Source organism: Numenius arquata, chromosome 24 (assembly GCF_964106895.1).
Source record: "Numenius arquata chromosome 24, bNumArq3.hap1.1, whole genome shotgun sequence".
In the NCBI taxonomy this organism is placed as follows: Eukaryota; Metazoa; Chordata; class Aves; order Charadriiformes; family Scolopacidae; genus Numenius; species Numenius arquata.
The window spans coordinates 6,481,095-6,493,787 of NC_133599.1; the positions used below are offsets into that span (position 1 = coordinate 6,481,095).

Genomic DNA, 12,693 nt, shown 5'->3' on the forward strand with positions numbered 1-12,693 from the left:
GAAATAACTCGCTCGCCTGGTAGTCCTTAAAATTTCTGCATCTTGCAGCAAAGAGAAGATTCTTTATGAGGAAGACACGCTGAAGTCCATGGAGATGGAGGAGGAGAACAAGGACTCCAGCAGTTCCAGCTCTGAAGAAGAGGAAGAAGCTGAAGAAGATGAAGTTTCAGAATCAGATGCTGAAAAGGAGTCAGGTAAGACTTAGCGCACTGCTAGATTTAATAATTAGCCTAGAATTATTAGGGGATGAGTTTGAGAACTGCTTTTTTTTTTTTTTTGCTTAGTTGTTAAAGACATCCTGAAAATCTTCCACCCAGTGTGTATGTGTAGAATATGGAGAACTCTGTACTGGCTGTACTAAAAAAAACAATCTAAATACTGACTTCCAGGTCAACATAATTTTTTTTTTTTTTAAAGAAAAAAGCTGCAGATAGTATTTTAATTTCTACTTCCAGCTCACTTGAACTGAAGATAACACATTGCTCATAGGTTGTTCTTAACCAGTAGGTTTTTTTCTTGTTGGGCAGTTTCAGTTTCAGGATGAACACTTCAGTTACTGCAGGATGGTAGAAAAGCGATTGAACACGTAGGAAGGTAACAGTCTGTTGTATTTGGATGAGAGAAATGAAGTGAAGGGCTGAAGCTGTTCTGTGTAATTATAGAGATGAGGAACTTTTTTCTGGCTGTGATGTACGGTAACTGCAAAACACAGTGGAAAATAAGGATTAAGTCCATCGAATCCCATTAGCCCTTACATTATAGCATATTGCTCACATCCTACTCCCATTATTTTTCCGTAATTTCTAAGGCTTCCTTAATTAAACAGTGTATATGTGCAGCACAGAAAGTTTAAATAAAGGTACTTAATTTTACAGTAAGCCAAGACTTGTACTTAATATTTCTGCAGAGATAGATCTTGGACTATGAGGTGTTTAATGGTTAAACTACTTCTAACATCAGCTTGCTTGGCCTATATCCCAGTGTACTAATAAATAAGTCTTTGCAGAGAAGTGTAGTTTAAAGTTTTGTCCTGCTTCTTGTGCCAATAAAATTGTCACCTGTGTTCTAATTGCATCAGTGACGATGTCAGTCGCCGTACGAGAGGTGGGGAGGCTCCCGGCTGCTCTTTGCAGAGCTGGGAGTTACAAAAGCTGCTTGGGTAGGACAGTTAGCACAGTGAAATAAACTTTTGGCTTTTAAATCAAGCGGGTCCAGAGGAGGGCCACTAAAATGATCAGGGGGTTGGAGCACCTCTGCTGTGAGGACAGGCTGAGGGAGCTGGGGTTGTTCAGCCTGGAGAAGAGGAGGCTCCGGGGAGACCTCATAGCGGCCTTCCAGTACCTGAGGGGGGCCTACAGGGAGGCTGGGGAGGGTCTGTTTCCAAAGGCCTGCGGTGACAGGACGAGGGGCAATGGTTTTAAGTTGAAGAAGGCCAGATTTAGATTGGATATTAGGAAAAAGTTCTTTACCATGAGGGTGGTGGAACACTGGAACAGGTTGCCCAGGGAGGGGGTTGAGGCCCCTTCCCTTGAGATATTCAAGGTGAAGCTCGACGAGGCCCTGGGCAACCTGGTCTAGTTGGGGGTGTCCCTGCTGACTGCGGGGAGGTCGGACTAGATGACCTTTGGAGGTCCCTTCCGGCCTGGACCAATCTATGAATCTATGAAATGTAGTGGGAGAAGTCAGTGGTAGGAAGTCACATTTATTTGCTCCGTAAATCAGGGTTTCAGTGGAGAGCGGCCCTGTACCGCTGTGTCCAGTCCTTGGCACCGCGGCAGGAACTGGCCCAGCGCCCCCCTGCCCGGTGCGTGGCCCCGAGGAGCGGAGCTTCCTGCTGTTTAACCGGTTGGGGAACAGCCTCAGAGCCTTCAGCGAGGGAAGTGCTACAGCACTCAGCGTTAAATTTTGCGTAAAACTAGAGCACGGCTTTTTATTGAGTTAATTCACCGAGCAAAGCACGTTATACTCATCTATCTCAAACCACTAGAGCTAAAACAAGCCGAAGACAAAAAAGCATTCAGCGATTAAGCACCAGCTTCAGGCTCTGTACCTGTGCTCTCCTTTCCTGGAGAGATTAGTGGCTCCTTTGAGAAATTTCAATACGAATTTAAACCCTACCATGTAAACTTCTCAAATCTCTAATAAAATGAGCGTGAACGTGTCCAGCTGGATGCAGACAGTGTCATCAGATGTTCCATATGTGAATGGGGTGCACATTTTAGGTCCTCTCTTTAAAACAAGGTTCACGAGATAACATCAGCCCACGTGTTACAGGAGGACTCCAAAGAGAAGTAGGGATGAAAATAGCTCTTCATAGAAAATTATAAATGTCACAGTATTACTAGTTTCAAACACAATATTAAGAACAATTATGCCTTCTCTGCCAGACATTTTAAATGCTTGGATGGATATAGGAGGCAAGTTTTTGAAAACATGGAAATTATTTCCTTATTCCTCTTCGTTTTCTTCTGAGATTTAACATTCACGTAGCTTTGTGATTCTAAGTGGTGCTGGACAGACAGAAGACAAGTGTTTTCCTAAACTGTTCAAAGTCCAGATGAAGGGAGGGAAAAAAAAAGCCAAAATATTGTGATGAGTGATCTTTTTAAATCAAAAAAATTGAACTCCTTTGGTGACTGAGCATGAGGCGGGACAAAGCACAAGGTGGAAATTTATTTTGAGGGATGTTTTGAAGGGTCTCAGGTTGTGATAAATTGGAGGAATTTGCAGAGACTGTGGGAGGAGAAGAAATTCAAAGAGACGAGCAGTGAAATTGCTGGGGTGCTCCAGAGAGTACCACGTTTCTTACAATCTGTGAGAAATTTGTGTTCTTCAAACAGAGGAAACGAGGTGCATTAATGCCATTTTATTCATCTTGAGGACAATTAACAATTAGGCATCGGGTTGTATCTAAACAAGAGTAAGATGGGTATAAAAATCTACGGTCATTATCTGTGCTGTTATTACTGTGAATTAAAGCAGGTCAGGAAAGCTTTCAGTGTTTAAAATAAATGAATAAATAAAAAGACAAATACACCCCCCAAAAAAAAACCTTAAGAAAAATTATATTTATGTGAAATTAGGCAACTAAATTTTCAGTCTCACCAAATTTGTTTGGGGCAGATTGAACTATAATCCTCGCTGATTTTCGGTATAATATTTCAGTATAATAAAATGTGGGCTCCTCCCCTAAAGACGCCGATGCCCGTGGTCACGCAGTCCCTCACGCTGCCGGCACGAGGTCCTTTTGCCCGTCCTTCCCCTGCAGTTGGCTCCGTTGGGTCACGTTGCTCACAGCTGAGCTCTCTCCAGCCTGTCATTTCCACTGCAGCTTGTGCCCTTCTAATTAGGCTTAAAAGTTGACCTGTGTGCTATAAACTTCCAGGACGGGCTACCAGCCACCATCTAGCCCAGCCCGTGAAGCCTGCTGGCCGTCGGGTCTGTCTCCCCTCCATGTAACGTCCAGGATTCTCCTCTTCACTCTGGAGAATCCAGCGAATGCCACCCGTGTCATTTTTGGTGTGTGCGTGTCCGTGGAGTGCCGAATGCCAAGACCCACGAGGAGAAGTGGGTGATTTACTGCCCCCTCCTGAAGGGGCCGTTGGAAAGGGCGGCGCATCTGCGAGCTGGGCTCCAGGAGTGAGGTTCTGTGTCTGGGGGACTGTGGTGGGAATTCTGAGATAAAGCAAGGGGAGGGAGAGGCGCCGGAGGCTGCAGTACCACCCAGACTCCCTGGGGGAGATGCATCTTTGTCTCTTCAGCTCTGGGTCTGTCAGCCCTGCTAACTGCCTCTTATTTTAAAATGTTTCTCTTGGCTTGCTCTTCTCTGTTTTCTGTGTCCTTTGAATCCTGGATTCCAGGGGTGAGAACATTTGTTTCAGAAAGATTGATCTTCACGCTCCAAGGTGCCATCCTCACAGAAGCTCCGTGCCAAGCTGCGTTTTATATGAAATAGAGGATATTTATTCGCTGCACATACCTCATGTGCTAGTACTCTTTGGGTGCTCGCACTTAAAATGACGTCGTTTTTTCAAAACCGTGCCTGGGTGAGGCACTCGCAGCCGCGGGAGGAGCACGCTGCTGTGTTGTGTGGGTGCATCCTTCCGCAGGCGCTTTGCACGTGGCTGTGGTGGGAAATGCTCTGTCTCACCGCCCCCTGCGCTCCTGCCAATGGAACCTGTGGCCTGAGACAGAGTTTCTGCCTACTCTCCTCCTGGTAATGGCTGGAGGATGATTTTATGTCAAGCACGGTGCATAGATTAAAAAAAAAAAATAATTAATACTGGATGATTGCACTTGTCTCCCAAGCAGGGAGCCAGGGAGCTTTGACGGTGTTTGTGTCGCTTGCTGCCAGCCCTGGTAAAGAGGTTTTTTTGGGATCAGTTCTAGCTTTATGTAGAAAAATGGATTTTGCTGTAGAAGAGCAGAGATTGTGCCCCCCAGCATAAGCCCCTGCAGCAGAACCGTGGGATGGTGCCCAGCAGCGGCGGGGACACGTGCTGTAACACACACACGGGTGGCGTGTCCTGCGCTTCCCCAGTCAATCCAGGGAGGAACAATCCCTCAGAGGAAACAGTGTCGTGAACAAACCGAAAACCTGTTTGTCCTCCTTTAAGGTGCTTTCTGCAAATATTTCGCTTGTCTGTGGGGATGAAGCTGGAAAGCTTTGCCTGGCAAACGTGCCCACGGTATTTTTCAGTACGTAGAAAAGCCTCCTTGCAGAAAGCCCTGGTTCGCCTTGGCACCCACAGGTTCTCCATCGGGGGCGCACCCGGGTCCCAGCAGCGCTGAGCTGGAGAGGCAGCGCTCGCTGTGCCTGGAAAGGAGGGCCTTGGAAGTGCGATACTGAAACATTTGGTTTCTCTTCTTGTTTAAAATTGTAGAAAGGAAGGAAGAGCCCTTTGCCAACCATTCCAGCCATGACACCAGGCCTAGCATCACTGAGCAAATGCCACCACCCGAGCCCAACTCCTTCACTGCATCTGCCAGAAGAGTAAGTGGATTTGGAATCACTGGGGACTCCAACAGAGCTTGAAAGCAGTAGGTGTTCCTGGGAAATGGACACTCTGAAACCGATTTTCAGAGGAGCTGTAAGATGTGGAGCATGATAGTATGCAATTTTGATAAAGATGCTGTGTTCACAAGAGTAGAGGACTGGCACAAGAGGGTGGTGTTTGTACGATAAGGTTCCTCTTGAATCTCTCACCCTCTGAAGCAAATTGTGCTGTTCACAGGAGACACCCTGCTTTACCGCCAGCGCTTTGTGTCGCTGTCAGTTCTGTCTCTCCGATGCCAGTCTCTGACCAGCAGATCTTTCACCAAAGCTGGTTCCTGCTGGTGCATCAGCAGTGAATTTGGCATCGTCATCTGAAGTGCCTCCGACTTGCCAAACTCAGTTGATTCAGTGGGGTGATGTTTCGGCCCAGCGAGCAGGGAGGATAAAGTTTGCATCTGACTGGATAGCTGGGCTATGAAAGCTTTTTAAAGGTGAAGTAGCGTTACTGAAATCTTATCTGAATTCTCCAGCTCTCACGTCACTCAGCTCGATGGCACCAGGAGACTCTGTGTGCTGCTGGGGACTGGGACCTTGTGCTTCTGGGTTCTTTTTGCACCAGGATCTGGAGGACACTATACAACGCGGGCTCCTTGCCAACCTCTGAGGCACTGGGTACATGTTAGAGGGAAAATGTTTCTTCCTTAGTCACAGTTCGGGATTTTTTTGCCATGCTGCTGAGTCTAACTTCTCATCCAGATCCAATGAAATAGAGCCCCTCTGGGCATCGCTGGGCTCAGGCCGACGTGGCAGGGAAGGAGTTAAAGGCAGAAGGGGACTGGGAGGTGTCAGCACTTCTGTTCACCTTTTCACAGCTGCAGAGTGTTGTTCTCACTCATTTGAGCTGTTTAACCCAGAATTAGGCTGTTTGGGTACAGAGGAGGGCCTGTGTGCAGAGCAGTTATTAATTTGACCTCAATCACTTAAGATCAGCCACTTTACCTTCTCTTACACGTTTGATTCTTCTGTAACTCTTTGTCAGATTGGGGTTTATATGGGAAAATACGAGTGCTTGTGCTGCCCTCCGTTTGTGGGGTGATTAATATTTGCTGTTCCGATGGTGTTCAGAAATTACAGACGGCATTTGAGCTTTCTCTGAGGAAAGTGTCAAAACGACATTGAAGCATTAGAGCTGTGGAGCTCAGCAGACTGGAAGCGCTAGAATTAGTGGAGTACAGGAGATTAACTCTGTGCATCTGCATTAAAATAACATTAGATAAGAAACACTGCTAAAATACCGCAGTGATAATTTTATCTTTGCAGTCTCGAGTCAATGGGTTTGAGGGCAGAGCTCCCCAGTAGCTTCGTTTATTCTGGATAATGTCAGATGTTTTGTGTTATTTAGAATATGATATAATTATGGTTGTATCAGCTTTGACCAACAGCCTGGTCTGTCCCAGTGTCCTGCCCTTGACAGTGACCATGAAAAGGCACTAGAGGAGACAGACTCTACTGGAGACTTCTCTCCCACCTTCTAACAATTCGCATTTCAGGGACTTCCTGAATTTGTGGTATTTTTTGTATTCAGCACCCCCCGCTAGACTTTTCCTCTATGAATTTGTGCAGTCACTTTTTGAGTGCCCATAATATTTGGGATCCTATAATGTCCAGTGGCAAAGGGTTCTTCAGTGTAATTATTTATTATACAGAGCCTCCCACACCTCCCGCAGTTTGTTGTTTGCTGCCCCTCATTCCTTTATGGGAAGGAACAAGGAATAATTGATCCTTATTCACCCTTTTATGTGCCACTGAGGATTTTGTGTCCCTTGGTCATGTCTCAGCCTGGAGGCTCCTGACACTCTGAATAACTCCTCATACAGAAGCTCTCTTGCTCTGCTCATTCTTGTTGCCTTTCTCTGAATCTCTTCCCCTTCTTCAATACTGCTTTCGAGCTGTGGAGCAGAGCAGTGTGTGATGCCAAAGGTGTGATCGTGCCCTGCAGTAACACAGAGGCATAATGGTGTTGTGTTTCATGTTCTATTTTTCTCCAATAATCCCTAATGTTTTGTTTGCTTCATTTCCCGTACAACTCGGGGTTCAGCCCCTGTCCTCGTAGCAGTATCTCCTGCGGTGTCCAGGCTCCATTCTTGAGTGGCAGGAGGCATCTTTTTGTAAGACTTGATAACTGCAACTGAAGTTGTACATTTAAGCAGGTGTATGTTTGAGGAATAACATGTGCTTGTCAGAAGCATCTCATGTCACAGAAAGCAGGAAGGCCCATGCTGTGGTATGTATAGAATATGCAGGTACCCAACTGTAGAGAGGTTTAATTTGGAACGGGCCTCTGCAAGCCTTTAGTCCAGCCTCTTGCCCCAAGAAGGGCCAACTTCAAGCCTGTCTCATGTTGCTTTGAGCTGCCTGAGCTCAGCTGAGCATTGAAACGTCTCCGAGGATGGAGATGCCCCACTGTCTTGTTCCCCATCCCAGCGCAGCATCGCTCCTGCCAGGAGGTACGTCTTCCCTCACGTCAGTTGGGATTTCCCGTGTTGGAACTTGTGCCTGTTCCTCCTTCTCCTTTGGCTGTAGACTGTTGAGAAGAAGTCTGGTTCCACATCCTCTGTAAACCCCACCCTCCAAGTAGCAGAGCACTTAAATCCTTTCTTTGCCTTCTCTTTGCCATGCTAAACAAGCCAGGTTTCCTCAGTCTCTCCCTTTACGTGTTGTGGGCTCCAGCTCTCTGATCTTAATGGCTTCTCCTGGACTCTGTCCAGTTTGGTGGGTGTAAGGGTTTATTTGCAGCTAGTCCCAAAAGAGTTGATTACTTTTTTGGTTTTCTGCCTTTACTGAATAATTTCACCTTCCTAAACGGGTGCTAATAAAAGCTTCATTGTTCCTTATATTCTTTCTGCAAAGCTGGAGGAGGGCATTGTGTCGGCAAAGGGAGCTGCACAATGACAGGAGATTTCTTTCATCGTCTGTCCTTGGGGATGAGGGCACTACAGCAGTTTGCATCCCTCTGAGTTCACCTTGAGCTGTGTCCTGTAATTAAAGCTAAGCAGGAAATCAAAGCCACTCCATCTTACAAGTGTAGCCCAGCAAAAACTGGGGCTTGTTGAAGCACTTTCAGAACTTAGACTGTGCCTTGCAGTGCTCTTACTTCTTCCAAATGTCCCTTTTTCTCTCCAGTTCAGTTGGCTCAGCAAGTCAGAGGAGCAGAAGGATGAGTCACCGTCCTCGTGGCGGCTGGGGCTGCGGAAGACTGGCAGCCACAACATGTTGAGTGAAGTCGCTGCTACTCGGGAGGCGCAGAGAGATAAGACTTCTTCCATCTATCGCTCTTCGTCAAGTCCTCGGATATCTGCATTATTAGACAACAAAGAAAAGGTTTGGCTTACAGCAAAGATGATTTAGCGCATCCCAGTTGAGCAGAATTTACCTCGCAGGTTTAAGACCCTTTCCCTTTCGTTTTGAGTTATTGCTGGGTTTTGTATCCATAACAAACTTAGGTCTCTTTCATTCTTTCTTTTTTTTTTTCATTTGAAAATTACTCCTGTCAGTAGTTTTCTTGCAGAACTGGAGTTTGGTGCCCCTTTGACCTCACTCCTGCTCGCTTTGGAGTGGGCTGCCAGGGAACTGCTGCTGGTCTGGCATGGCCCATTCCTTACCAGAAAATACCTAATCCAGCAAGTAGCACATACCTGCAGTGGAAATTCTCCTTCGCTGTCACCTTTGTGGATTCCTCCTGTATCCACCGGCTGTATTTGTGAATCCCGTCCCGTGCACTCACTTTGCTGCCTGTGGGTCGATGCCCCATCCCTGGAAACATTCCAGGGCAGGTTGGATGGGGCTCTGAGCAATTTGACCAAGTTGAAGATGTCCCTGCTCACTGCAGGAGGGTTGGACTAGATGGTCCAACAAAGATGGTCCTTTAAAGATCTCTTCCCACCCACGCTATTCTATGATTTTATGATTTATAAGTAGTTGTAGTTAGAAGCTGCTTTTACTCACTAGTGTGCTGTTCAGGAAATCATTTTCAGAAGTAATACTTTTATGCTGTGGTGTGTGTTGCCCAAGAAAATGCCTTAAACCGGCTGTCCTTAGAGAGTGCTTTCTTAGTTGAAGCAATTTGCACATGAATTTATTTGTCACCGAGCGTGCTGAAGTGTAAGAGCTGCACAGCTGAAGTACTTCTTTTGCTTCACCAGGATAAAGACAGCAAGAGCTATCTTGCCACAATAGCCCCCAGGAGACTGAGCAGCACGAGCGATATAGAAGAGAAAGAAAACAGGTGAGACTGAACTTAATGCTCAGATCCTCTGGAATACCTCTTTTCTATATCCATGCTACATATATTTTCTCAGCAGTCCCAAGCACATGGGAATTCACAGTATGGAGAGCTCTCTCTGATCTGTAAAGCTGAGGTACGTTGCTTTTCGTTTAGGTGAGCGGTAGCAGGCTGGTTCCGCTGCCCCCACGTTCATACCTGCATGGGCTCCAGCAGGAAACTGGGTTTATGTGTACTTTTCCCTTTTGTATGCAAGTGCCTCATTTTGTAGCTGGCACCTACACTCGTGCTGCCGTCACTTGCTCAGTAGTCCCTGTCCGTCCCTTTGGTCACACATCTGCCGGTTCTTGATTCACCTGAGTTTGTGAGCTCTCCTGAACGGATCCGTTCCCATTGCAGGGGCTGGTGTTACAGGAAACGTGTGTAGTTGCCCCTGGACAGAACCAGAGTATAAATGGGATAAATATCCCAAAAGAGAAGACTGAGGGGGGATCTGATCAACACCTATAAATACTTAAAGGGAGGGTGTCAGGAGGATGGGGCCAGTCTTTTTTCAGTGGTGCCCAGGGACAGGACAAGAGGAAATGGGCACAAACTTGAACGTAAGAAGTTCCATCAAAACACGAGGAGGAACTTCTTTCCTGTGAGGGTGGCAGAGCCCTGGAAGAGGCTGCCCAGGGAGGTGGTGGAGTCTCCTTCTCTGGAGACATTCAAAACCCGCCTGGACGTGTTCCTGTGGGACCTGCTCTGGGTGGACCTGCTTTGGCAGGGGGTTGGACTAGATGATCTCCAGAGGTCCCTTCCAACCCCATAGCATTCAGTGGTTCTGTGATCTCATATCTCAAGATACGTTTGAGAAGCTAATCTCTATAAACAGATTCTTCAGGGTTTATGCTAAAAGGAGTGAAATTGGAGCTTAGCCTCATTTCCAGCCACTTCCACAGCAGTGACAGAAAGGCACACACAGAGAAGTCGCTGTGAAGTGTGATTGTTGCAACGAAGTCCCGGCTGATGACCACCCCGGGAGAATTTCAGCACAGTTTGAGATTCTCTGCTGATCTTTTGCTGGAACCTCCCCGCTGCGTTCTTGCTTAATCTCAGCCAGTCGCTGTGGTTTGGAGTTTAGCAGACAATTTGTGTTTAAATGATAAGCCTGAGTGGTTTTGGCAGCGGCGTTTCCCGCTGGCTGCTGGGGGGTGTCCTCTGCCTGGGGAGGCAGGGACTGAGAACTGCCCTGCGTGAGCAGATGGTGCCCAGATGCGCTGTGTAGTACAGATTTTTCCCAATATTTTTCCCTTTCAGAACAGCTGGGTTTCACTTCATGGAACCCACAGGTGTCTGAAAAGGCACCAGCATGGACACGGCAATTGAAAAATGGAAAATAATTGTAGGCTAAGGAGAGAATGGGTTTGTGCTGCATTACAAGCTCGAGGTCCTGTCCAAGGCCAGGAAAGAGTAGGACATGCTGCCAGAGCGTGTGTCGGGAAAAGGAGCCCTGATTTCAGATAACTGTGATAAACAGGGCTGCTAGTGATTTATTGACAGTAGTTTTAGATATTGCCAAATATTTTGCTTGTTGTTTTCTGCTGCCAAGTATAGCAAAGGATTTGCCGTAGGAATTGCTTTCCTGTCATTGCCTGGAGACCTCGGAGAGTAAAAACTTCCCCTGCAGTGGCAATATCTGTCCATTTATGCAATTTTGTTTGATACGTGACGGCAGAGAGAATATCAAACGACATTGTTTAATATGTTAAATTATTTTTGTGGACAATCTAAATTCCAATTGCAAATTTTTCGACTGAAAAGGATCTTATTGCTCTTTATGCAAAATACTGCACCATCTGGTGATTCTAAAGCAATACGGCTGGTGGTAGGGCCAGAAGAGGTGTTTCAGGGAGCTGTCACCTGCGAACAACGGTGCATGTGGGGGTGAGGGAAGGGTTTGTCTTCTGAAACTGTAGAGGAGACTCCAAAAGTTTTTCTAAACAAACCTCGTGCTCTCTCCTGCGTTAGAGAATCGGCCGTTAACCTCGTGCGGAGCGGCTCCTACACCCGCCAGCCCTGGAGGGATGAATCCAAGGCAAACGAAGCTCCCCATTCTGGTGCACCCACTACCTACGTCTCTACCTACTTGAAAAGGTACGTCCAGTTCTGTCTTCTGTGGGCTCCAGGCGGTCACTTCTGCTCGTAACACCCCTCCCAAATTCAGCTTCTGCTTGCTCCTCACTGCGTCAGCGCCACTTGGCTGGGGACCCTCTTCTGCTCAGAGCAGGAAATAAAAATTAAGATTTACCGACATTTGTCATGCTAAATAGTCTTTTTAAAGGCCATCACTTTTGTTGATTTGTAGACTGTTGAACTGAATTTAAACACTCTTCTTCACATAATTCAAATGCAAAGTGTTTTCTCAGTTTTATGCAAGTATTATGGTTAGATAATAAAATCAAAATTGATCATAAAAAGAGAATAAAGTAATTACAGTCTGAAAGCATTATTCAGATAGCTATTGACAGGTAAGTTGTAGCTTATCTCTAATTTTGGTTTATATTAGTCCATGTTTACGGCATCATTATCAGAAAAGCGGCAGTGCTCTTGTGCACGACTTGCAGCGCTTGCCAAGGAGTGAGACTGATGGCTCCAGCCGTTTCCTCATGGCAAAAGGCAGCGGTTTCTGCACAGCAGATGTGAAATCCTAGAGGCCAATTGCTGGTAAACCAGCCAGGCAGAATCAGAGCAATCCTGTGCGTAACTTCTTTAATTGGCGCTATCTTTTACCCCTTGGGAAGGCAGAGGCTCAGTTTCCTTCGGGTACCAGGCAATGCTGTCTCTGAGGGAGGCGAGTGAATGCCCTGCTCTGTAAAGGCAATAACACCTTACTGAGTTTTCATCTCAGCTGTGAGAAGGACCAGCCTTTGTTACGAGTACAGTGCCATCACCTCACCTTTATTTTAGCTAACGCTGGAGACCATCAAACCAGCACCTATAAACGTGGCACGCTGCAAAGCCATTTGATCGGCGCTTAAGGAAAAGGGCAGAAAAATTTCAAGGTTTTAGATTGTGTTTCACCAAATTCTAGACCCTGAACTAAATATCTGTCCTGAAGGTGGAACATCTGCTTGAGATATTTGGGAAGAGGCGGATTTTTTGTGTTCTAGTACTTGTGTTGGTAGAGGTAAGTTGTGCCTGAGGATGTGTCTGTCCAATTGCCGAGCACACGCAGAGCCATTTCCACAAAAGGTGACACAGCCACGTCGAGCAGGCTTCTCCCAACTGCTGATCCATTCCAGTGACTTCACATCTATCCTGGGACACGATGACAGCCCAACCTCTGTGGCGTGTCTCTCTCTTACAGCGCTCCGACCGGCCGCAGCTGATCACGGTGGAAAACTTGTGCCTCTTGCTGCTGGCGTGTCCG

General features: G+C 46.7%; 1 protein-coding gene across 3 annotated transcripts in view; it reads left to right on the forward strand.

Moving 5' to 3' along the window:
- The window catches only part of PPP1R12B (protein phosphatase 1 regulatory subunit 12B), a 130,028-nt gene that overhangs the window by 50,371 nt on the left and 66,964 nt on the right, over nt 1-12,693 (forward strand). For 2 of the 3 annotated variants that reach the window (XM_074163416.1, XM_074163418.1), the window contains exons 8-12: nt 49-194; nt 4,884-4,993; nt 8,180-8,377; nt 9,199-9,281; nt 11,292-11,417. In XM_074163416.1, coding sequence (XP_074019517.1) covers nt 49-194; nt 4,884-4,993; nt 8,180-8,377; nt 9,199-9,281; nt 11,292-11,417 — 663 coding nt within the window. Of the gene's footprint in view, nt 1-48; nt 195-4,883; nt 4,998-7,131; nt 7,145-8,179; nt 8,378-9,198; nt 9,282-11,291; nt 11,418-12,693 lie in introns of all 3 variants that reach the window. The other variant, XM_074163417.1, reaches the window with a different exon arrangement.